General features: G+C 40.2%; 2 protein-coding genes across 2 annotated transcripts; both read right to left on the bottom strand.

Moving 5' to 3' along the window:
• Positions 1–528: 528 nt before the first annotated feature.
• LOC124134377 lies at positions 529–4,323 on the bottom strand. The gene is made up of 5 exons (XM_046499153.2): positions 4,259–4,323; positions 2,802–2,883; positions 2,227–2,376; positions 1,366–1,503; positions 529–812 (listed from the first exon to the last, which is right to left on the bottom strand). The coding sequence occupies exons 1-5, from the start codon at positions 4,280–4,282 to the stop codon at positions 667–669; spliced, it is 540 nt and encodes a 179-aa protein (XP_046355109.2). The 5' UTR covers positions 4,283–4,323; the 3' UTR covers positions 529–666.
• A 4,607-nt stretch (positions 4,324–8,930) lies between these two features.
• Positions 8,931–14,626, bottom strand: LOC124134376. Its single transcript, XM_048381130.1, has 2 exons — positions 14,573–14,626; positions 8,931–10,887 (listed from the first exon to the last, which is right to left on the bottom strand). Exon 2 carries the CDS (start codon positions 10,848–10,850, stop codon positions 9,606–9,608), a length of 1,245 nt encoding a protein of 414 aa, XP_048237087.1. The 5' UTR covers positions 10,851–10,887; positions 14,573–14,626; the 3' UTR covers positions 8,931–9,605.
• Positions 14,627–25,618: the final 10,992 nt, after the last annotated feature.

Raw genomic sequence — 25,618 nt, 5'->3', positions numbered from 1 at the left:
CATCATATTTCGATGAAATTAAAGCATTTATCTTTGGAGGGTTATTCGCAACTTCTTTTTGAAAACTATGCGTTTTGAAAGATTAACTCGTCAATACTATTATTATTTTAACCTGGAACTTTAGTATTATTGGGTGCATTTACAACTACCTGTGACCCCTTTTCAGGGTCTTCTTAGATGCTAGACTTTTGAACCCATGTTTCATTACGCATTCCAAGAGAGCAGAGTTTTCAAAGCGCTCTTGCCGTCATGGTAGTGTGAGTAAGATGGCTTTTACGCCGCTTTCCGTCATGGTAGAATGGAGATTAACCTACAGTGCTCGGTTCCAAAATAAAATAAGAGGAAGCTGCTCTACAGTAAGAATACATAAAATTGCAGAACACAGTAGGATTAAATCTAAACACCTCGATAACCATCGAGAGCCCCTCGAGCGGAAGTGACGACCACCAAGTTTGGTTAACACTCGATGTAGAACTGCAGGTAATCCAACAGAATCATAAATACAAAATGCATCAAGAGATATTACTGGTTATCTTTATTTCAGGTACAGCAGATTCTTCTCAGGTGTGTTGAGAACTATAGTGACCACTTCATCGAGAGCAGTGAGGGTCGTGAGCGCAAGGGTCAACCACCGAGAAGCTAGCAGTCAAAAGGTCACCCTCCTCGTTAACCTAGTTGGCCATAAACCGAAGGGTCGACCAGCAAGTTGGGTTCACATGTGATGTCGGTGGAGCTGGCACACACACACGTCCCTGCAGACGTCGGTATTTCAGTGTCGAGAGAGTAGCAGCCTCCACGCACGTAGCATTGCTCTGTAACAGACCAAGGTCGATCATTAAGAACAAACTGTGTCCTTCATAGAACCACACGACACTGTATAACTGGAAATAATGACATCATGAGGTGGTGTCACTCAAGGATAAACTTTTGCATTAAACGTTTCTTCTGCAGAAACATGTTTTACACAAGGTCAATTCTGTCTTCTAATAATCATGCAGTTAAAAGGTCATTGCACTACAGAAAGCGTTATTTATATGTTTTAAAGGGGGAGATGCTCTAGGATTTATAAGCAATGTTTAGCCTGTGTTTAGACGTATTAATTTGTTGCTTGTGTGAAACTGATTCAATGCATCTGCGTACGAAAGGTAACCAGTAACTGATAGACTGTGAGATATACATTAACGTTTAGAGTTATCCGAAACGACTAATATCAAACTTGCTGGTCTTTAAAAGAACATCTACTAATCGTCAATAACTTTCACAATTGAAAGTTTTCTGTTCCCCAGCGTCTCGATTAGCCAGCATTGAACTCCAGTGAACAGTTTCTTCATCTAGGACATAAACGTGACGAGTATAATACAGTACCTGTTCCAACAAGTGCGACAGTCTGTGTGACGATAACCTGTTGATCATTCCTCTTCGTCTGACCGGCTACAGCACAGGTGTACGTGTTACAGCCGGAAGTGAACTCTCCAGAGTTGCAGGTGTCGCCATCTTGGCATGCTGGAAAACAAATCGTAGACTTAGCTAGATCAACAAAGCTAAACTGACCACAAGTTCTAAAACAATGATTTTCATGAACACAGATACATTTGAAATCCTTCAACATTCAAAGTTCTAAAACAATGATTTTCAACCGGACGTACGATCCTTTGAAAACTTTTGCACTTACCGAACTCAATAAAATCAGACCTTTGTTCTCGCTACCGCTAAGCAAAGATCTGAGAACACGCCATTACGGGTCACGTCAGACCGACCTTTCGCAGATCTTTGACCGACCAATGGAATGACTGACTGCTCTACAGTAATAGTTTCAAATTGGCGACTACACTTCAAAACAGTTTTTGACAAATTCTCGATTAAAACTTTAAAACCTGTACAAATCAACATTCTGAAATAGCGAATAGATGGCCTAGACTGTACGGATTCAGTCATAAAGCCCGTTACTGTCGTTCGGAAAACCATTTTCGGTTGCATAATTAGAAAACGTATTCTTACTGTTACTTTCCTGATCTGGTAAGAAACACTCTGATTGGTCGTATGAAAGGTCGTTCTGACGTGAATCGTAATTAGATGTCCTAAAACCTATTGTAAGTGGAAGCGAAAATTAAGGTTTGATTTTAGTGAGAATGTGCAGCTTGAGATTTCAAAAGATTGGCGTAATCAGTTAAGAATGGGTCTGTGTTAACAACACAGGTGTTCAGGTGAAGCTGAGTCAGCACATACATGAGGATCCTGTCACCAGGCGGACCTTTCTTTTTTGGCACTTGTAGGTGATGCAGGGGCCGGATCCTGTGACGGTGAAGGTTTCATCCTCCTCTCTCGGAACTCTATCTACCATACAGCCGTCCTCTGTCTTCTCGTACTCGAGGGTAACTGTGAACAGACCGATATAAGGAAAATCCACTTTTAGTCAAAGGGTGTGTGAGTGAATGAACGATTCCTTTTATTCCTTGTACAAGACATCCGTTCGGTATAAAGAAGTAACAAGTACTAATAACTTCGGTCAACAATGGGATAGGAATAAGCAATCTAAATTAGGAAAAAAGTAATTGAAATCCAGTTTTATGGAAACAGGAAGCATTAGAATGTAAAATATCCCGTCTTCTGTTGAATAGTGTTTATTGAAATGGCAGTGGAGGAGTGACGTCACGGTATTAATCACATCCTGCTCATGCTTTTTTAAGCTTTAGAAGAGGTCAAGGCTGACGGATATATCTCCTTGATTCTTTAATAGGTGTGTCGTCAGATAATTAGTGAACCTGTGTGTTGTATCTGTGTTGTATGTGATAACCACGTACATGTAGTCACCCCGGGGGTGACAGCAGACCCCAGGGCTGCCAGGGAGAGAACCAACAGCAAAGTGATAGCTGACATTTTGAGCTGCAATATAAGTAATACAGGTCAGATACACTAGAAGGTAACATTCAAATGACGTATAGTGTTGTAATCGCTAACATTTTTACCTGAATACAGGTCAGATATACCAGAAAAAAACATAATGTAAATAACAGAATTACATGAATAGGAAGGCCCTGTTCTTATAGTGACAGCGAACCTTCAAGGTATTGTCATCCTACAAGATGTATGCAAGCATATTTGTACTTGGAAACAGGTTATCTACACTGCTCTATATATATACATCTCTCGCAGCATACACAAGACCTACATGTCCATAACACCTATATGTCCATAACACCTATATGTCCATAACACCTACATGTCCATACAATCTGCATGTCCTTACGTTAACATACCATTTTCTACCTAAAGCATATATATCCAATCTTTTCCCTTGGTATATATACCGCATATATGCTTTAAGTGTACATGTCACTTATGTATCTTAAATATACCTCTTTGACATTTTGAGCTGCAATATAAGTAATACAGGTCAGATACACCAGAAGGTAACATTCAAATGACGTATAGTGTTGTAATGGCTAACATTTTGACCTGAATACAGGTCAGATATACCAGAAAATAACATAATGTAAATAACAGAATTACATGAATAGGAAGGCCCTGTTCTTATAGTGACAGCGAACCTTCAAGGTATTGTCATCCTACAAGATGTATGCAAGCATATTTGTGCTTGGTAACAGGTTATCTACACTGCTCTATATATATACATCTCTCGCAGCATACACAATACCTACATGTCCATAACACCTATATGTCCATAACACCTACATGTCCATACAACCTGCATGTCCTTACGTTAACATACCATTTTCTACCTAAAGCATATATATCCAATCTTTTCCCTTGGTATATTTACCGCATATATGCTTTAAGTGTACATGTCACTTATGTATCTTAAATATACCTCTTTGACTTAAGTTTGTTTGTGTGTTGTTTTACGCCGCACTCAGCAATATTTCAGCTATATAATGGCAGCATGTAAAACAATAGGGTCTGGACCAGACATTCCAGTAATCGGCACTGTGCACAATATCCACGCCGTCAGAATGACACGCAATCAACCATCGAGCCTGATGAATTCGGTAGCCTCTTACGACCAGCAGAAGTTGCTGCGGAGCTTGTTTAACCCGGGAAAACCACGGGACTTTGACCAAAGAATACATAACACCTGTACGAGTGGCGTATGTATCTTCTACGTCTGAAATACACGTATCATCTCAAAGTCTGAAGTAATCTATCATCTACATGCCCTTAGAATACACAACATAAATACATATGAAGCAGACCAGTTAACTAGTCGTTTTCTCGACTAAAACATAAGAGTATGACTTACCAATTCCTGTCTTTCTGAAAACATGGATCCGATGCCCGATGCCTGCAGGTGATAAGGTCTAGCTTATATACTTGTAAGAACAATCCAATTAAGCTAATTAAAACCTACATATTGAATATCAAATCACAACAACATCATTTACACAGACAATGGAAGCCATTGGAATTCACAATAATATTCAGCCAACTGTATTGATAGCTCATATCATAATGGTGATTTAACATGGGACGGTATCGTTAATAAACAATCTACCTCCATAAATGGATGTATTAAATTCGTATTCCTTTGAATATATTCATGATAACTGTTGTTAATCAATCTCAGGTTACTGATAGTTCAAGGTTACATGTTCCACAATACATATATTGGTTTCTTGGAAACAATTGACATGTGGAAACTATGTTTACGTGTGTATATATCCAGAGTAGGGGCCAGTTGGAGTGAACATCAAACGATTCTCAGCATTTGATACTCTCGGAGCAGCTTGGTGTGACGCAGGGTAAAAATTGAAGAGTCTAATCCTTACATTTACTCACTGTAAGAAATGTGATTAATATACACCAGCTTTATAACAAGATGATATTATGTACATGTCAAGATGTACTTGTATCAATAGTTACATGTTTTCTTTTTCTTTTCTTGGAACGTAGGTTTGTGTTGTTGAGAAAACGTACCAGGTATTGCGTTACCATGGCAAACAATCTGATATTATGTACCGAGGGGAAGATCATTGAATCCAGTCACATGTTTGGGATGCAGGGTCAGATGACGGCCGGGAAACCACCACCATAGGAATGATGGAGATACAGTGACGGCCAGAGGACAATCAACATAGGGATGATGGAGATACAGTGACTGCCAGAGATGAATCAACGTAGGAATGATGGAGATACATTGACGGCCAGAGAACAATCAACATAGGGATGATGGTGATACAGTGACGGCCAGAGGACAATCAACATAGGGATGATGGAGATACAGTGACTGCCAGAGATGAATCAACGTAGGAATGATGGAGATACATTGACGGCCAGAGAACAATCAACATAGGGATGATGGTGATACAGTGACGGCCAGAGGACAATCAACATAGGGATGATGGAGATACAGTGACTGCCAGAGATGAATCAACGTAGGAATGATGGAGATACATTGACGGCCAGAGAACAATCAACATAGGGATGATGGAGATACAGTGACGACCAGAGAACAACCACCATAGAGATGATGGAGATACAGTGACGGCCAGAGAACAACCACCATTGAGATGATGGTGATACAGTGACCGCCAGAGATGAATCAACGTAGGGATGATGGAGACACAGTGACGGTCAGAGAACAATCAACATAGGGATGATGGAGATACAGTGACGGCCAGAGAACAACCACCATAGAGATAATGGAGACACAGTGACGGTCAGAGAACAATCAACATAGGGATGATGGTGATACAGTGACGGCCAGAGAACAACCACCATAGAGATGATGGAGACACAGTGACGGTCAGAGAACAATCAACATAGAGATGATGGTGATGTTTTCAAATTACATGGAGAGGCTTGATTCTATCATATTAATAAATATTCAGAGACTAAGCGTTAGCCCGGGTGCTGAACAGATAGTTGGGTCAAGATAGTATATGAAATGAGGTGAAATGGGGTTTAACGTACGGTTCAAGACTCTTGCACTTACATAGCGACGTGCATGAACATGCGATGGTGTGTGTGTCCTCTTGTACAAGTGTCGGTTAATAGCGCTAACGCACTGAGGTACCATGCCACAGTTTAACATGGATACCCCACTGAGACACAGTGTACCGACTCCAAGCCGACCAGCTCTTGTTTTACCCCGTAAATGTCGTTATCTAGGCAGGGTAACAACAAGTACCATCTTATGAGGTCTTTTGGTATGACGTGGCCAGTAATGGAACCCCCGACCTTCGCTGTATACACTGACGCTCTATCCACCAGACCACGGAGGCGGCCAAAGATATCATGCGATGATAGAGTTACTTTCATTGTTGAACGAAACAATCACAAGATCGGAGATACATGTCCAATGGTTTTTTTATTCAACATTACAAAAGCATGTTGCCAGTATCATTGTCATACCTGAAAACTTTTCAACTAACATGCACATGTGCATATATGTGTGTAAGCTGATTTTATACATAATACATGGATATTTGGTTCATTCCGGTACCACGAAAGTGAGGTAGACATGATCTATAACAAGGACCTCTCGGGTGATACTAAGGCCACAGTTGATTACATTTTTCATTCTCTTATGTATTCAGGTGATAATATTGTTTTCTTTGAATTAAAATATGAAGCATTACACAAAACACAATTTGCCACAACAGGTAGTTAAACAGTGTTGACACGTTAGAGACAGGTAAGTTTTGACATTATCTATCGAAGACTTAGAAACACGTTCCTGCATAAACCTTGATAAAATAATTCGGCGTCTTGGTAATACAAATACACGTTGAAGGGGTTGTTGGAATAAAAAAGCAAAGACTTACTACTGCATCGTTACAGTATGCATAGAACGTGAATCATAGGCCCGTGGCGTGGCGAGTCCCCAGAAACCTATATTTGTTACAAGGGGTGAATTAAGTCTTGCTCAGGCTCTGTGACCTGGATATACATATGAGAGAGAGGGAGAGGGAGAGGCAGAGAGAGGGTGGATGGAGGGAGGCAGAAAGGGAGGGAGAGGGGGGAGAGATAGAAGAGAGAGAGAGAGAGAGAGAGAACGGACGGAGAGAGACCGAGATGAGGGGGAGACAGGAGGGAGAGAGAGAGTGGGTGGAGGGAGGGAGAGGGAGGGAGAAAAAGAGAGAGAGGGGAGATACAAGACACAAGAGAGAGTGATATATAGAGAGACGGGTAGAGAGGTAGGGAGGGAGAGAGAGTGGATGGAGAGAGGGAGGGAGGAGGAAGAAAACGAGAGAGGGAGGAAGAGAGGGGAGGAGGGAGAGATACAAGAGAGAGTGATACAAGAGAACGAGAAGGGAAGAGAATAGGGAGGGCGGGAGAGGAAGAGAGGAGAGAGAAAGAGATACAAGAGACAAGGGATAGTGGGGACCTGACTTCCCCTCTCTGCCCCTCCCCCGACAATCCATTCTCTCAGTACACAGAAACAGTTACACGGTCTAATCGTACATTAACATTTGTAATGTATAAGCATTGTAAGATTACATGTACCTGACAAACCCACTCACAGTGTAAAGTTTCAGACAGTAACAGCATCGGGGCACGTATTTTGTCAAGGGTGAAGTTATACTAACATGAATAGTGCGGGTGATAAGTTGCAACTATTTTCGACGTTGATACTCAAAAACTGTAAATAATAACCCCTCTTGAATAACGCTAGTATCCAGTTCAGGGATCGCGTTATTCTTTACAGCAGTATATAATCTATGATTATCGTGTTTGGTGAATTTGCACAAGCCAGGTTGGACTGAGGGAACTGTGAACGTGGTTGTGGTCGAAGGGAGACAACTTGTGACGATTTACTTCGACAACGATGTTAAATTCCTCGATAACACAACATCCTTTTTCGTTTCCACAAAGAATTGGTACATCCGCATCTTGACTTGAAATTTTAGTAATATAGTATACTACAGTGGCCCATAAGGGACATGGAGTCTGTTTTTCAATATTTTGATATTTCACTTACTGTTGTCGTAACCTTTCGCAAATTAACACGATTTGTGATACAAATATATGATAAATCATGCATAAAGAAGATATCGAATCGCTGAAAAGTGAAGCGAAAATGTCAAAAACTAAAATGAAAACACAGAAAACTATTTCCACCGCGGTGATAATATTTCCACTGCGGTGAAAATTATTTCCACCGTGGTAATAATATTTCCACCACGGTGATAATATATATCACCGCGCCGGAAATAGTTTTCTGATTTTCATTTTCGTTTTTGATATTTCCGTTTTTGTTATTGACATTTCCATTTTAGCTTTTGACACTTTCGCTTCACATTTCAGCGATTCAATAGCTGCTTGAAAGTACATTTTCCATGTTTTCGGTTGTTTTTATACATGATTTATTACATATTTGTATGACAAATTGTGTTAATTTGCAAAAGGTTATGATAACAGTAACGGGTGGTGAGGCTCGCTGACTTGGTTGATGCATGTCATCGTATCCCAATTGCGTGGATCGATGCTCATGATGTCAATCACAGACTTGTCTGGTTCAGACTCGATTATTTACAGACCACTGGAATAGTGCTGAGTGTGGCGTTAAACAACAAACAAACAAATACTTAGATACAGCGAATCAGCGGATGAACACCCAATAAATGCAGAGTATCACACGTAGGGTAGTTACACATTAGTGAACCACAGGAACGCTGAGATAATGTTTTCTGCATTTGTGACATCTCTAAAACTGGGTTTGTCAGTACCAAACCCTTGTTCGTATGTTTACCCTAGTTGGTAAACCCAACAACTCGGCCTTTACTCCATATATATGACTTTAATCCTGTTCAAAACTGTGTAAACTCAACCCATTCGCGCACTTAAAATAGTAACATAATATATAAGGTATAACGTTACAAATTCAGAAGGTCATTCTCTAACCTTTGAACCATGGCGCTTAAATTAGGAGGCTGGTCGTGCCTTTCAAACAATCATGTTACAGGTCAAATACATAATGACAAAATGCGTTTAGAGTTTGTTTTATTTGCACAAATGCGGACACAGAGTAACTATGCGTAAAAACTACAAACCATATTTCAAATTATGAAAAAGGTGAATACCAGTTGCAAGCGTCTTGAAATAAATTGGACTGAAGCTAACTTACAGAGAGGTTTCCAACACAATACGATTAAAACCTTTACTCAAACTGTTATCATAACAAAAGACAATTATTGCAAATTATAGTTTTCTGTTATCACTTCTCGGAATTCAAGTGCAATGTAAAACATCACGCTCGTGTACATATAAAATGATTGAATAATACTCTATTTTCACAGTCCGGATAAAGGTTGAAATCAACACTCCCTATCAACGCATACCTTATCTAACTCTCTTTTCTTGTAAATAGAAGAGACACAACGTTTTCGATAACTGCAAAAATATCCTGACTGCCACATGTCTCGGATCATTACCATATTTGGTAGATTTGAGTGGCTAGTAGTAAATGAGTATCTTTTGGTATTGGTATGTTTCTTTTTGTAAACTATCTTATATCTTATGATGCTTGGGATCGTGAAGCAGTGCTTACTGTCTGATACACTCTTACGCGGGATGCGTTTCCTTGAACTGACGTCCACACTGGAGCAGACCTGTCGACATCCACCATTCTGTAATGTTGGGATGCTCTATTGGTTGGACAAATACAATGAATATAGTGGCACAAAACCCATATACACTAAAACAGGCACCGTGAGCATTAAATCTATTGCTTTATTGGGCTTAAAACATTTCCTCACATATACAGTTTCAGAACGTATGCGTCTTGTCAATCTGAAATAATCGTACTGCGTGAAAGTAATTACTATAACCAACATACAGAAAAAAATCGCAACAGATGTTTGAGCCACGTACAATGCCACAATTATGAAGAAACCGTCAAAAAGAAACAGATAGCAAACAAAGATGTAATTTAATTGTGTCACTAGGAGACGGTAAATTGCACCTAAACTTGTAATCCAAAGACCATCTACGAATACACAGTACAGAATATACGGGTAATGGATACAAATTGTTGCACTCATTCCAACCCAAATAAACAAAAGGCCAGGAGCTCTGTTCCCGCAATGCACAAGTAACCACCACATGAATACCAGCCTTATGAAAAAGTTGTAGGATGTGACAATCAAAGTATCAATTCGCTTTACTGCCCTGAAAGGCCTCAGTGCAAATATGTTTATTACAATTGCAGAAACATAAATTATAAACAAGTCACTGGATAACTTATTGTCAAACAAACACCGATGGATCCAACAGAAAAGATAGGTCACTAAGAAGTAATATTCCAGTACCAGAAAGGCAGACACGATACACAAACATGGTTTCTGGCTACCATGTTTCTTGATAGAATCACATTTGAACATGACATTAAGAAATCTATTATTTGCTGAAATTCTCTGAATGGAAGCTATGATCCGTTTCTTCTCAATGTCTTCGTCGGTAGCTAAAGGCTCCTCTTCAACCTGTGTTACAAAGTCACAGACCCAGTCATTATCAGTCCCGATGTCAATAACTGAAAACCCCCGTAGCCCCGCTGGAAAACTGGCCGAACAAGATGCTGGAACAATAAATATGATATTCCTCATTCCTGCTGTATGATGCAAGGATACATCTTCCAATAGACGCCCTGAAGCAGATTCTGTGAAGTTCTCAGAGTAAAATATGACAACCCAAATAGCAGATTCCATCAGGCGCTCATTGCCTGACAATTCCAGGCCACCAGAAGACACATGGCTTTGATCCGTATATCTAATCTTTTGTTGAACCAGGGCTTTTCTAAGTGTTTGGAGATCCCTGTCATCTTCATCTTCGTTCATATAAATCAGATGAGCCCTCGGTGCTTCCGCTATTTCAATGATGATGTCAGATGCCATGATGCAAGTAACAGTGTTGTTAAACTGATGGTCTGTTCTGAAACATAAACACTATGAAATTAATATTTGTTTGTTATTTACACCACACTGTTCAAGCTATGTCGGCGGTTTGTAAATAATGGAGTCTGGGCCAGACAATCCAGTGAAGGGCGTCATGAGCATCGATTCACGCAATTGGGATACGATGACATGCATATCAGGTTTGATGTCGTAGAATCTGTGTAAAACTTGGTTCCCTACGTGTTCTAAAGATGGACAAATATACAAATAATGGAATTTATTACCTATGTCTGATAATTTACAAAGTGCTCATTTCCTTTCGGTTAATAATATTTTTTCTCCATCTCCCAGTTTCAATAGGTAGATTTTGGTTACACGTTCTAAACTTAACGTATTCCCTGCATAATGGACAATACCAAAATCATAAAACACTTTATTATTTCATTATCTACATCCTTCCCTGGTTTAATTCTAAAGTTTTATCAATATTTACAGTTCAGTTAATCTGTTTCATTAAACTTTATACACACACACAAACCCCTTTCTATAAAAATCGAAATCATCGAACAGGGGGTATGTATGTTCAAATGATCATGAACTCATTTATTTCATAAATATTTTATAATAGACATATATCAGCAGGAAAATAATGTCGGTTTATAAATATAAGCAGTACATTCAATCCAGAAGTAGTGTATTGAGGCATTCAACATGTAAACTAGTATTTAGTGTTCTGAAATGCTTGTTTTTTTCTTGTCTTTGTTGATGTGAGACATTGCATTTATTGCCCTGGAAGTGCAAACAAGACATATTGATATGAGAAGACTTTTTATAAAAGGAGACAAAAAGAGACAGCAAACAGTCCAGTCAAAGCAACAAAAGAGTGTGTATGGTGTCCATAAACCACAATTTGGTAGACACCAGTTTATCAATTCTTATAAGACGATTTTTTTAGATGCACGATCATTGTGTGTTCATTCATCAAACAAATGTTCGGTACACATTGTGAAATTATGAATTGTTCGGGGATCCTTTTGGACTTATTTTATATTTATTTTGTTGATATATTTTTTTGAAGATTATAACTTTATTTCTGCGACTAAATTTCAGTCTGATATGGTCCGAGATGACTGATTTACTGTCGCATGTGATAGTTGAACACACAGAGACACAGACAGACATACACACACACTGTTTAAAAATATGTCTTCACGTTATCACTGTATATACCAGACAGAAATGGGTGATAGGACGGGCAATACAGTGACAGAGACCATATTCCGTATCGGTATATGTGTTAACACACGAGATATGGGAGGCGTGACCTGGTTATGCGACAGCTTGTTGAGAGACGGAATGCTTTGTTCTGTACATTGTGGGGCTTTCCAGGTGTTCTCGGTTGGCGAGCTATCTTTAGAGTCACGTAATCCCAACGGGACTTTCCCAAACCAATCAGAACGCGCGGCTTCTGTCGGCTCCCCATCTCCTGGCGTGTAACTCTTTTGTCCTTATCATCTGAATACCCACATAATCTCTCCTCCGCTTAGTAAAGCACTCGGAAGCGTTGTCAGAGAGTCAATATATAGATCTTTGCATAGTCTTGACGCGTGAAGATCCGGGAAGAGAGTAGATCTTCTGCAGCCCATGCTAGCTCTAAGAGCCGATCACATGTAGTTGTTGTGACAGGCGACTAACGGAATTGGGTGGTCAGGCTCGCTGACAATCACTGGATTGCCTGGACCATACTCGATTATTTACAGACTACCGTTAAACATCATTTGTCTTCCTGATGTTGTCAATGTGACAATTGTTTTGCAGAAATTTGTTTTCTAAAGCCAGTTGTGGCCAAGCTGCCATAAATACATGTTGAGACATAAATCCGATCAATTCATAGCTGTCTAAAGATATGAATTGTGTTCTTGTACCTCGATCCCTTCTGCAACTTCTCCAACTTCTAAATGCCTATCAACTTACTTACTTACTTTGGAGATTTAACGTGCGCTTTCCGACTGATGCGTATTTCGCACACGTGCCCGGCCAGCCAATTTAATGTGTTTCCGAAAGGGGCGAAAGTGGTGTGTGCAACCCAAGAGGCGGGTTTAGGGGTTGCTTATATAGAATTTGGGAATTTTGAGATTTGGAATAGATGCCGATGGGGTTTGGGGGGCAGAACTAAGGGAGCTGAATATGGTGGATGTTTGTTTGTTTATGTGATTTTGATTTGGTAGGTTATTTTCTTTTTAGATGCGTTTTATTAGTTCCGTTTTGATTAAGAATACGCCCAAGTCCTTGAAGTTTTCTAGTTTATTTTGTGGGTTTAGTATTGCTTCTAGAGTGAGAGCCTTGTTTAGATTGAGGGTGGTTTGTAATGCGGTTCGATGTGTTAGGTAGTGTGTGCAGTGGATGAGTGCGTGTTCTAGGGTTTCTAGTTGTTTGCAGTGTGGGCAGATACCTGTAGTGTTTTTTTAAAAAAGATTTTAGGTGGTTATTTAGGTTTGCGTGTCCTGTTTGGAGTTTAGTGATTACTCTGTCAATTTTTTTGACGGATGGAGAATTTAATATTTTGTTTTTTTAAGTTTTGGATGAGAGGGTTTGATTGGGACGCGCACAGAAAGTTAAGCTTAGCTGTTCCCTGCGTTGACTTAGTGGCATTTCTCCTGTTAAGGCCTGAAGGGTGTTGTATATGGTGCAGTCGTAGTCTAGTTTTGATCAAAGAAGTTAAAGCATATATATATATATGTGTGTGTACAGATAGGAGGCAATGTTTATAAAGTAGAGTAGATATTGGTTGTACATGTAGTTATGCTGTTATACTAGATTGGAGAAGCCTGATATGTACACAAAAGGGTTGTCAAGACATTACCGGCGAAGTCAGTAACATAAACAAAAGAGTGAAGCCAGTAATATAAACTACAGGATTATGACTGATTGGGGTCTTTGATAAGTTAGCAGGGGGTATGTTTTGGCCTTGGTCACGGTTGATGATTACTGAGTTACTCCAACTTCTAAATGCCTATTAATGCATGTCATCATTTGAGCCCGGAATCAAAACAAGGTTGTAGGATGTTTCATATGAGTACAACGTTTCATTTTGGAATATTGAAACATAAATCCAACTTGTTTTCTTGGTAACGATATTATCAAAACTTCTTTAAAAGCACGAGGTACCAGTACACATCTAGAGCATTGCTGGTGTGTGTATGCTCGAAATGGGACGGACAAGATCCCGTTTATATAGCCCCCGTAATAAAGGGGATACATCTTTATTTCCGTATTTCCAAAGGCGTACAGTGTCATCGATATATACAAATAAAGTTAACATCATCGACAGAGCAGGCGCATACAGCTCGTGCAGGCAATGGCAATAAAATTGTGAAAAGTACGTTGATCGATAGGACATTTTATTAGCGAGTATAACGATATCAACCTTTCAGTCACAAACCCACTGAAAATGTACACTAAACATCCTAAATAAGATCGATGGGTAGATATAATAGGCCACCACACTTTGTATAGTATTTATGAAGGTGTTCTCATCGGCCATGTCTTGAATATCGGACCTTGTTTGGCTTGAGCTGCTGCCCATTCTTAAGTTTCTTCCACCCTGCATTATTTCCCGTTTTTGGTTTCGTTTGGAAATGCCAGCATGGCTGTACTATTTGCATACATATAACCGGAATATATCATGGCATATATTCAGGAACACATATACTGTTGCTCACCTTCGATGAGTATTGGGACAGGTAACTCTTAACTTCGTACTTAGTTCAGGTAGATCTGTTTCTTATGGAATACTGTAAGGGACATTCTCGCGATCTCGCATTCTCGCGATCTCGACCTTTGGAAACGAGGTAAATATGCCCAAAACACGAGAATGCGAGATCGCGAGAACGCGAGATTTGGCCAAAATCTCGCGTTCTCGCGATCTCGCATTCTCGTGTTTTTGGTACATAGCACTTTTTGTCAAAAGTCGACAACGCGAGAATGCGACATTTGGACATGATGCAAAATCTCGCAATCTCGCAATCTCGACTTGTCAAATTAGGCCACAAAAACACGAAATCGCGAGAACGCGAGAATGCGACATTTCATTTTCTCGCGATCTCGCGTTCTCGTGTTCTCGCGTTTTAGACGCTATCCGTGCGCATGCGTAATATCATAAGGTCAAGCGCATGCGCACATTAGTAGTCCTTTGGTCATGCTTCTTTCATGCTCTTCATTCTCCAAGTAGCATTTAGCAAACTTATGACTTGAGTTTGAAAATGCTATGTAATTTAAAGTCTGAGTCATCTCCCGTTGTTACAGTTTCCTATGTACTTTATGATAAAACCCTCAACATGCTCAATATAATTTAACAAAAGAAATTGTGTCTATGAATGTCCAATGATAGTGAAAACATTAATGTGTCCGAAAGCTGGAAACAAAACTATTACCGTCAGTGAGTGTGTAATATTGCTTAAAGCCGCACCAGCAGTACTACAGTTACAAAAATAATCACAGGCCAGTGAGTTTCTCCATGAGGCAATGTTATACACGGCTACCATATTCATGAAAGGCAAAATTCTCATAGACCAATTTGAAATACAAAATTAATTATCATATTTCCATCCGCTCCAACCTCACTACAAAACATTCCGCTTTACATTATTTTATAGTTAAAATGGATAAAATTATCATTAAACCGCCCGCATGTTATCATAAATGAGCGGGCCACTGGTAAAGAAATAAACGACGAGTGGGAGCACAATACAACACTGCAGGGAGAATAAACCATGAGGGGCAAGTGTTTTATTGTACAATAAACAACAACCACGAGTCGTTTAATGATTATATGAGATATCAACATTATGTACACCCTCTTTAAGGATGTTGATAAAATGTACAAGGTTAAAAATATTTACCCCTATTTAAGGCGGGTATTTCCCGCATATGCTCACACAATCCTCAGGTCGATTACACGTACCTTTTCTCCCAAAACCGATTGTCATATTGTAACCGGGGATTGTGAAGGAAAATACAATTTCAAACATAGGCTACGAGTGTGAGTGTTTATTGCCAGAGTAGATAATGACATCCTTTAATGTACAAAAAAATAACATTATAAAAACAATACTGCATAGGTTTCATACACATACATATTCACACATTCATTCAGTCCATATAAACATACGTCTATATTCTGTACATAAACATGAACTTAATAATCAATTATATACAAAATCATTATCTTAACCCTATAATAAACAAACAATTCATCAAGGGCGATAACTCGATCCCGACATCACTCATAAGATACGATATAAACCTGGTCCATGTTGTAAAATACACTTAACATTATAAATACAATTACCACTTTCTTGAAACTGCTGTATTTATTCAGTAACTCACCATATATTTGGCATGATACACTATTTACAATTCATATTTCGAGACACGACAAACCTGTAAATTACCCGTACCCTGTGGGTGACACTGGGATGTTTATCGTCTTCATGCAGCCGCCATTACGACGGAAATGCCTCAACATCTATGGAGTCAACCTGACGGTCACTTCCCTCTCACAATTAACGTCGTCACTCACTGCGTTATAATGTTACAAGATCACAATCGAATCATCAGAAATGAGGTCATGATTAATCGTATAATACATCCCGCTTCGTTCTTCGATGTTCTTAGCGATTAAACGCGTAGTCATCTATAGAGTAAGTGCGAGAGTTGGGTTTAACACTGCTTTTATCAGTATTCCAGTTATATCACAGCGTGTCAGCTTAATATGAGAGGAAAGCCCGAAGTGATGCAGGTCTCAGACGTTTACTTCTTCGATGAAGCCCACGAGAACGGGTATAGTGAAACAAGAAACATAAACAGGGCGAACCGGGATTCGAACCCACAATCATAGGTTTCGGGCGTGCCCAACTGACGCAACTCTGCACAGAGAATCGCGGCGCCTTAGACGACTGGGCCACCCTAACGAGTGTTGATATATTTGATGTCAGACCGCCCTCATATAGCTTGAATATTGCTGAGTGCGGCGTTAACAACAAACAAACAAAATCTTTCTGAAAAATACCATTAGGCATCCAAGTTGGTTATTTGACTGTTAGTTGTCAGACAATATTTGTCAAATTCAGTCAGTTCACAGGCAAGAAAGAAGCGTTTTCTTGACTTTATTATGTTACCAGTCTACATATATATTTCTGTATAATCAAAAGACTTGGAAAATGTGCATTCTGACATTGTCAAAAGTCACGTGATTTTGAGCAGCCATTTTGAAATAAACTGCATTAATTTGCAAAGCAGAAATTTCTATGAACGTTGTGGTTTATTTCGTCGTTTTGATGTCAAAAGACACGAGCGTGAGATTTTATTCATCATCAAACATCATTCTTCCAATTTTTTGAGTTTGTAGACAGTAATAAGCAGTGTCTTAAAGATGTTGGATACAATGGTTCGTGCGCACCTCAGTTCACGCCGTTGCACGCGAGTTTACCGTGACGATTTACCTTACAAAATAGTTACATATAACTGTATAGGCAATAAGCACAAAAACACGAGAACGCGAGATCGCGAGAATTGACCAATCTCGCAATCTCGCGTTCTCGCGTTCTCGTGTTTTTGAAAATAGTTACATACAACTGTATAGGCTATTAGCACAAAAACACGAGAACGCGAGATCGCGAGATCGCGACACTTGACCAATCTCTCGTTCTCGCGTTCTCGTGTTTTTGAAAATAGTTACATATAACTCTATAGGCATTTAGCACAAAAACACGAGAACGCGAGATCGCGACACTTGACCAATGTCGCAATCTCGCGTTCTCGTGTTTTTGAAAATAATTACATACAACTGTATAGGCTATAAGCACAAAAACACGAGAACGTGAGATCGCGACACTTGACCAATGTCGTAATCTCGCGTTCTCGCGTTCTCGTGTTTTTGAAAATAGTTACATATAAGTGTATAGGCATTTAGCACAAGAACGCGAGATCGCGACACTTGACCAATGTCGCATTCTCGCGTTCTCGCGTTCTCGCGTTCTCGTGTTTTTGAAAATAGTTACATATAAGTGTATAGGCTATTAGCACAAAAACACGAGAACGCGAGATCGCGACACTTGACCAATGTCGCAATCTCGCAATCTCGCGTTCTCGCGTTCTCGTGTTTTTGAAAATAGTTACATATAACTGTATAGGCTATTAGCACAAAAACACGAGAACGCGAGATCGCGACACTTGACCAATGTCGCAATCTCGCGTTCTCGCGTTCTCGTGTTTTTGAAAATAGTTACATATAAGTGTATAGGCTATTAGCACAAAAACACGAGAACGCGAGATTGCGACACTTGACCAATGTCGCAATCTCGCGTTCTCGCGTTCTCGCGTTCTCGTGTTTTTGAAAATAGTTACATATAACTGTATAGGCTATTAGCACAAAAAACACGAGAACGCGAGATCGCGACACTTGACCAATGTCGCAATCTCGCGTTCTCGCGTTCTCGTGTTTTTGTGCTTATAGCCTATACACTTATATGTAACTATTTTCAAAAACACGAGAACGCGAGATTGCGACACTTGACCAATGTCGCAATCTCGCGTTCTCGCGTTCTCGCGTTCTCGCGTTTTTGGGCTAATTGCCTATACAGTTATATGTAACTATTTTCAAAAACACGAGAACGCGAGAACGCGAGATTGCGACATTGGTCAATTGTCGCGATCTCGCGTTCTCGTGTTTTTGTGGTAATTGCCTATACAGTTATATGTAACTATTTTCAAAAACACGAGAACGCGAGAACGCGAGATTGCGACACTTGACCAATGTCGCAATCTCGCGTTCTCGCGTTCTCGCGTTTTTGGGCTAATTGCCTATACAGTTATAAGTAACTATTTTCAAAAACACGAGAACGCGAGAACGCGAGATTGCGACATTGGACAAGTGTCGCGATCTCGCGTTCTCGTGTTTTTGTGCTGATTGCCTATACAGTCATCTTGTCGCAATTCGTTGTGTAGAGTTGCGTCCCTTGGATGTGCCAGAAACCTACAATGGAAGGTTTCCTCTCATTTTAAAGGGACACTGATCTAGAGAAATGCCCCGAGACTGGTTGTTGCCTTAGTTATTGTACTAATTATGTACGTTTCTATAGTTTTGGCTTCTAATACTAGCGGGACGGTCGGGTAGCCTAGTGGTTATTGCTGAAATAGTGCTAAAAGGGGGGTAAAAACAAACACACTCACTCACTCTAATACTAGGATAAATAGTCTATTTTTAAGCCCTTTTGAACCTCTTAAAAATTGTTAGTCAATCTGGACTTGGATTCAGTCAATTTCTATATTACTGAAATATTTAGACATTTTATAAATTGCCTGAGTGAATCACTTTGTACACATTGAGTGTAATATACATGTATACACGCCTACAGGTACAAAGGGAACAAAACTGGTTCTATCCAATGTAACAGCAAATGAATGAAAACAAAATGCAAATATCATAATTACGACCCACCGCAGTTTTATGTATACATTTGGGCAGCTTCCTTGTTCGAGGAATGTATCCGTGAATATTCAAATACAGGAACAATATCCCATACGTCTGCAGCTGTACAAATAAACTAATTCGACGTCACATGGCTCTGTAACATTCAAATGTTAAAATATATACATAGAGCGTTTCTGGATATTATAACCCGTGTTCGTTTTGCAACTGATCACTAAGTTTCTTTCAGATGTTTTTACAAAGGTGTCAAGTCTCATCGGTCAGCTAAGATAGCACGCGTGACAATTATGTTCATGATGTCTATGGTGCTTTAAAAATATCCATGGAGTTAGAAAGCAATGAACAATCAATAAACGTATTATCGGCTAATCCTTTGAACCAAGTATGTTGTTTTTACATCGGCACTTTACGCCATGATATGAGTGTATTCTGTCTGCTTTAGTAAACCTTCACATGTAAACACTTACAAATCCACTGTGCAAGATAACAGTGATTAATCAATGAACGTATTTTCTGTGGAACTTTTGATGGCGAGGAATGATCCGTGTACAAAATGTAAATGAGCTGATCACTCCTCTTGCTGGGCTGCCACGTGAATATTACATAACATACATTTCACCTCAATTCAAACTTGGATTCAGATGAAATAATTACCCCAGACACAAGACATGCCAAATGGGAACCGTTGTCAGGTAATCTGAGTAGTGCTACTACTAACTATACCTGTAATAGGTTCATAACTGAGCTTCTAGTGAATGGCAACAAAGACACAGGTGTAGGGTTATGCCCCAAAACGTGGATGACAACAAGAGATAGCAATCGTATTATCCGCGCAATCCAAAATCCGAAAATGCTTTCACTGCTGGGATACTATAAAAATAAACTGACGGCCAAAAGAAACGTTACCAACGATATTTCTAGGATAAAATATGACCAAAACAAATTGAAGCAGCAATAACAATTGAATTGTAGAAATACATCATTCAGAACAGTAAAATGCGAATTCACTAATTCAACAACAAAGTCCTTGGCCTCCAACAGGGACATTTCTTGACAAGGGGTCATTCGTCCAGTATTCGATCAACAACATTGGTTACAACTTTAATGTGACGACGGCCCAGACCGTTCAATGCGGGATATGACCTCAATGAGCGGCAATGCATCTTCGAATGCGGCGTCGCACTGAGTAGACAAGCGTCCTCACATCGACTGCAGGTTTCCGATTCCATTCCTCACGGAGGGCTACGATCAACGCTTGTCTCGTGAAGGGAGGATGTTGACGTTTCCGAAGACGACGCCCCAGCTGGTCCCAGAGATGTTCTGTGGGTGACAGATCTGGTGATCGAGCTGGCCACGGCAGGACAGTCACGTTGTTGGCGTTGAGGAAGTCTCTAGTAATACGGGCTTTATGGGGTGTGGCGTTATCTTGTTGGAACACCGTCCGTTGTTGACGCTGGGTGAAAGGAAGAACCACTGGCCGTAAGATATTGTCAATGTAGCTTTGTGCTGTCAGATTGCCTTCGATGATGACAAGTTCCGTCTTCTCGTCTCCGCAAATGTCGCCCCAGACCATCACACTTCCGCCCCCTAAAGGTTCCACCTCCTGGACACAACAAGGAGCCGTACGTTCACCACGTCGTCGATACACTCGCGTCCGCCCATCAGGTTTGAATAGTTGGAAGCTGCTCTCGTCACTAAACAGCACTCGCCGCCATTCCTTTTGTTGCCATCGCTGAGTTGTCTGCACCACGTCAATCTGGCACGTCGATGTTGACGGGTCAAGGTCATGCCCTTGAAAGGGCGATAAGCCCGGAGACCATAATGTCGTAGTCGTCTGGTCACTGTTTGTCTGCTGACCGGATGTCCTAAGCTGTTTGCATCTGATGACGTCACAGTAAGAAATCTGTTCCTCAGATGACGTACCCGTAAAAAGCAGTCATCCTGCGGGGTCGTGACCTATGGTCTGCCACTCCGTGGTCTGTCTGCGGTTCTGCCAGTCTGTCGGAGACGTGAGACCAGTCTGGTAATGGTCATCTTGGAGCAGTTCATGTTAATGGCAACCGCTCTCTGTGTCGCTCCCATCTGCAGCATACCTATGGCTCTCTCCTTCTGGACAGCGGTCAGTCTTGGCATGTTCGTTGGTGTTAATCATCGCAACCATTGATAGGGAACAGATCCCTGCGTAATTTATACCCGGAAATTGCACGATAATTTGGGGAAGATTGTTTTAAAAAATTGCTGAAAAACACCAATATTTCCCAAAATCCGTAAAGCACGTGCAAAGAACGACAGAGAACATGAAGGCTGTATTCGTGAAATGTGTTCTTTACTGTTTTTGAACAGGTTGGCATCTTTGTTTCAAAGTGGCAAATCAGTTAATGTTGGTAACGTTTCTTTTGGCCCTCAGTTTATAACCATCTGGGGTATTTCCAAATAACGACATCCGATGAGCTTCCATCGTTCTCTTTGTCCGTTTGTTTAGGCTAAAGAAATTAATTAACATGCGCCCTTTGTCTGAGATTCAGAGATTACAGGTAACCAATCAGTGTTCTTGAACACGGTAGTCCAGTCTCTTGTCACGCTCAGTTGCGTCAGTGAGCAAATCGGCAGATGGTGAGCCCCAGCTGGCAGTGTTAGACAGCCGAGAAGAAGATTAGTGCCCCTTTAAACCGACAAGCCGGGATATAGCTAAAATATACACACTGTTCAAAGCAGTGTTAAGCCAAACTCACTCACTTATTCAGAGTCATGCTGGTCCCCCAGGCTGGATATTGGGGGCACTTTTCCAGTATAAGCATGCCTGTCATTTGAATGTTTAGGCCGCAATAAAATTAATAGTTACAGTTTGACTGAGACAGGAGGCATTTTATTTTTAACGTTTTTATTTTGTTCTTATCGACCTACTTTAGGCATATGTGTACAATTGTTGTCGGCGGATGCGATTCGCATGCATCATGTGTGCTCAGTAGGGCTACGTGTACGGAGTATTTTATCAGGTAAAGAAAGTAGGAACACTCATATTAACGATACTTCTATTTCTAGGAATTTGAGGGCATTAGAATAATGTAAGGCAGGATGTTTTGTTGTCAGGCGGGAGCGGATGAAAATCTATTAATTAAAGTAGCGAATATGGTATCGTATAAAAAAACCCAAAAAACCAACATCGGACAATATCATTTTATCCGAATGCTACAAATTGGTCTGTGAGAATTTTATTTTAATGAATATTGAAAATTGCCTCATTGAGAAACTCACTGGCTTGTGATTGTTTCTGTAACTGACAGTGTAGCCGCGAATAACTGCAATACTGCTGATGCGGCTTTAAGCAATATTACTCACTCACTGACGGTAATAGTTTTGTTTCCAGCTTTCGGACACATTTATGTTTTCACCATTATTGGACATTCATAGACACAATTTCTTTTGTTAAATTATATTGAGCATGTTGAGGGTTTTATTATAAAGTACATAGGAAACTGTAACAACGGGAGATGACTCCCGCGATTTCGCGATTTCGTGTTTTTGTGGCCTAATTTGACAAGTCGAGATTGTGAGATTGCGAGATTTTGCATCATGTCCAAATGTCGCATTCTCGCGTTGTCGACTTTTGACAAAAAGTGCTATATACCAAAAACACGAGAATGCGAGATCGCGAGAACGCGAGATTTTGGCCAAATCTCGCGTTCTCGCGATCTCGCATTCTCGTGTTTTGGGCATATTTACCTCGTTTCCAAAGGTCGAGATCGCGAGAATGCGAGATCGCGAGAATGTCCCTTACAGTATTCCATAGTTTCTAGATCATATGGCATCAATCCTGAAACTGTCCACCTTTTTGTCCAGTCATCTGTGGTATAGCTACGCAGTTAGTATCCCGCGCACCCAAGTCATCTACTTTACCGTTTAATTTATGCATATTCACGAGATAGAGATCCAAAACGAGGCTTTACTCGCAAGCTGTCATACTATGACATCTGTAACAGTGCATGTCGGTCACACGTTATGACAAATCGGTCTTTCCTGAGAATGCCGATCTGCGGAAACGTTGGTTTAAACACATCTGTGACGTCATTCTATTGTTTGTCAACTATACATTACCTTGAACCAACATTTGAATTAATATCCACTTGGAACAGATGAAACTATTTTTTTACATTTATTGACAAGTAAATAATTTCAATTTCTTTCCGAAAACATGTGTCGCCAGCGGGCTTCCAGCCCGCATCGTTTAATTTGGGGCATGTTATTGTCAACCTCAGCTACGGCGGCACATGAAGGAATCAGATTCAAGCGATTGATTAATACTAGTTTGGGACCCAACAAAATTATGAAGAGCCTTGTACCATGCATTGTAAATGTCAGCTCGCGACGGAGAACGTATTCCTGGTGTATCACGCAAGGTCGACTCGCGTATAAATACAGACAACAAAGAGGTCTGGTTTATTTTTCAAATATTTTTCACAACAGAATATTTTGTCAAAAAGTTAAATTAGGGAAGAATGGAAGCAGGGGAATAATCTCGTAGCTCTCAATTTCTTAAAGATAATGTGCCTCTGCTCCAATGTTCTTATGGAATGGAGAGTTACTCGGACATTCCCCTTTACATATTGTCTAGTCGACGCGATTAAGGACCCTTTTAAAATTTTGTGGAAGGCGAAAATTATCATTTAGCATTTTTTTTTAGTAAGGAGAAATTCAATTTCAACTGTTAAACTGTTCGAACATGATGTATATAGGTCTTTGAAAGGCATTTAGAAGTTATTCACATAAGGAAGAGAATATATGGATGTCAACTTCTTCATAATGAGGAACACAACGTTTCGGAGTATATCCTTACTCCTTCATCGGGTGAATGAATGCCACTTACTTACTTCCTTATTTTGGAGATTTAACGTGTGCTTTCCGACTGCAAGCGTATGTCGCACACGGACCCGGCCAGGCCATTTAATGTGTTTCCGAAAAGGGGAAAAGTGAGTTTGTGCAACCCAGGAGGGGGGCTTTAGGGGTTGCTTATATTTTGAAATTTTGAGATTTGGAATGGATGCCATGAGGCAGAGAGCATATATATGTACATGTAAGGACAACACAATTAATAAGATAACAAAAGGTGGAGACTAATAAAGGGTACAAGCTAACAAAGGAAGCCAACAGATGATTGGCGCTGATAGGTGATTACCAATAGACAATGGAAGCCAACACTTAAGTTATCATAGCTAAGTATAGCCATGATAGCCAATCATCTGTTGGCTTCCTAATTATGTATATAGTAAGCACAGACTGATGAAAGTAAGTAAGTAAGAAAGTAAGTTACAATCAGAGGCAGGCAGGAAGGTGTGATACCAATGAAATGACAGAAATGGACCAATCGGCATCTTTTAATGCTTTTTAGCTATTTTCCGTGCAACAAAAAAAAGGGTTTGGTAACATCGCTTGTACGTGACATTTGACATACGTACACGACTCATCAGCGGAATGTGGTGTAAAGGTTCGGCTTGTAAATGTTCATAATTGTTGCCAAAAGCAGCACAAATAATGTTTATATATGACCAAGGCATATTCTTACTTGATACTGGCATGTTAAGGAATGTTGCACCCTCTCACAGCAACACAAATGCAGTTTCCGGTATCCGGACACTTACCCAAAACGCGTCCGGGTATCCGGTGGCAGATACCTTGCCGGGTACCAGATCCGTGGTATCCGGCATGTACACCTCACCGGAAAGAATGCCACCTGGAATCCGGGTATCCGGCACCGGATACCTCAATCTCGGTGTCCAAGGATCCGGCACTGGATACCCCACCGGATACCTCCTTCTGAGTTTCCAAAAACATGTCACAATTTGGGGGGTGCACTTTGTTCAATTAAGTGTGAAACACCTAAAAATATATTGGAAACTAACCAAGAAAACTGAACATTGCTGAAGGTATCCGGCAGGTATCCGGATGCAATTTTTCAAGATGTCTTATTTCTAGTAAATAATTTTAGCCTTGGCATAACAGTTAGCTGTAGTAATATTCTGTGTTATTTTAGTTGAAAATACCCCCTTAAAGTTGAAATCTATGGGCATGTACTTTTGGTGAAAACATTTGGCAAGTTCATATATATTTCATCTGAGATGTTCAGCGTATTAAATGAAAAACATTCAGTCCTGGTATGATGGTATCCTTACATTTCATCTTCATATTCCCAGTTTGTTCTAGCCTAGTGGTTGAAGCGTTCGATTCACCACATCGGTACAATGTGTGAAGCCCATTGCTTGGTGTCACCCATCATAATATT

Source organism: Haliotis rufescens, unplaced genomic scaffold (assembly GCF_023055435.1).
Source record: "Haliotis rufescens isolate VD_foot unplaced genomic scaffold, xgHalRufe1.0.p SCAF_35, whole genome shotgun sequence".
In the NCBI taxonomy this organism is placed as follows: Eukaryota; Metazoa; Mollusca; class Gastropoda; order Lepetellida; family Haliotidae; genus Haliotis; species Haliotis rufescens.
The sequence above is the reverse complement of the archived record's forward strand: the minus strand, read 5'-3'. Positions and strand labels throughout refer to the sequence as shown.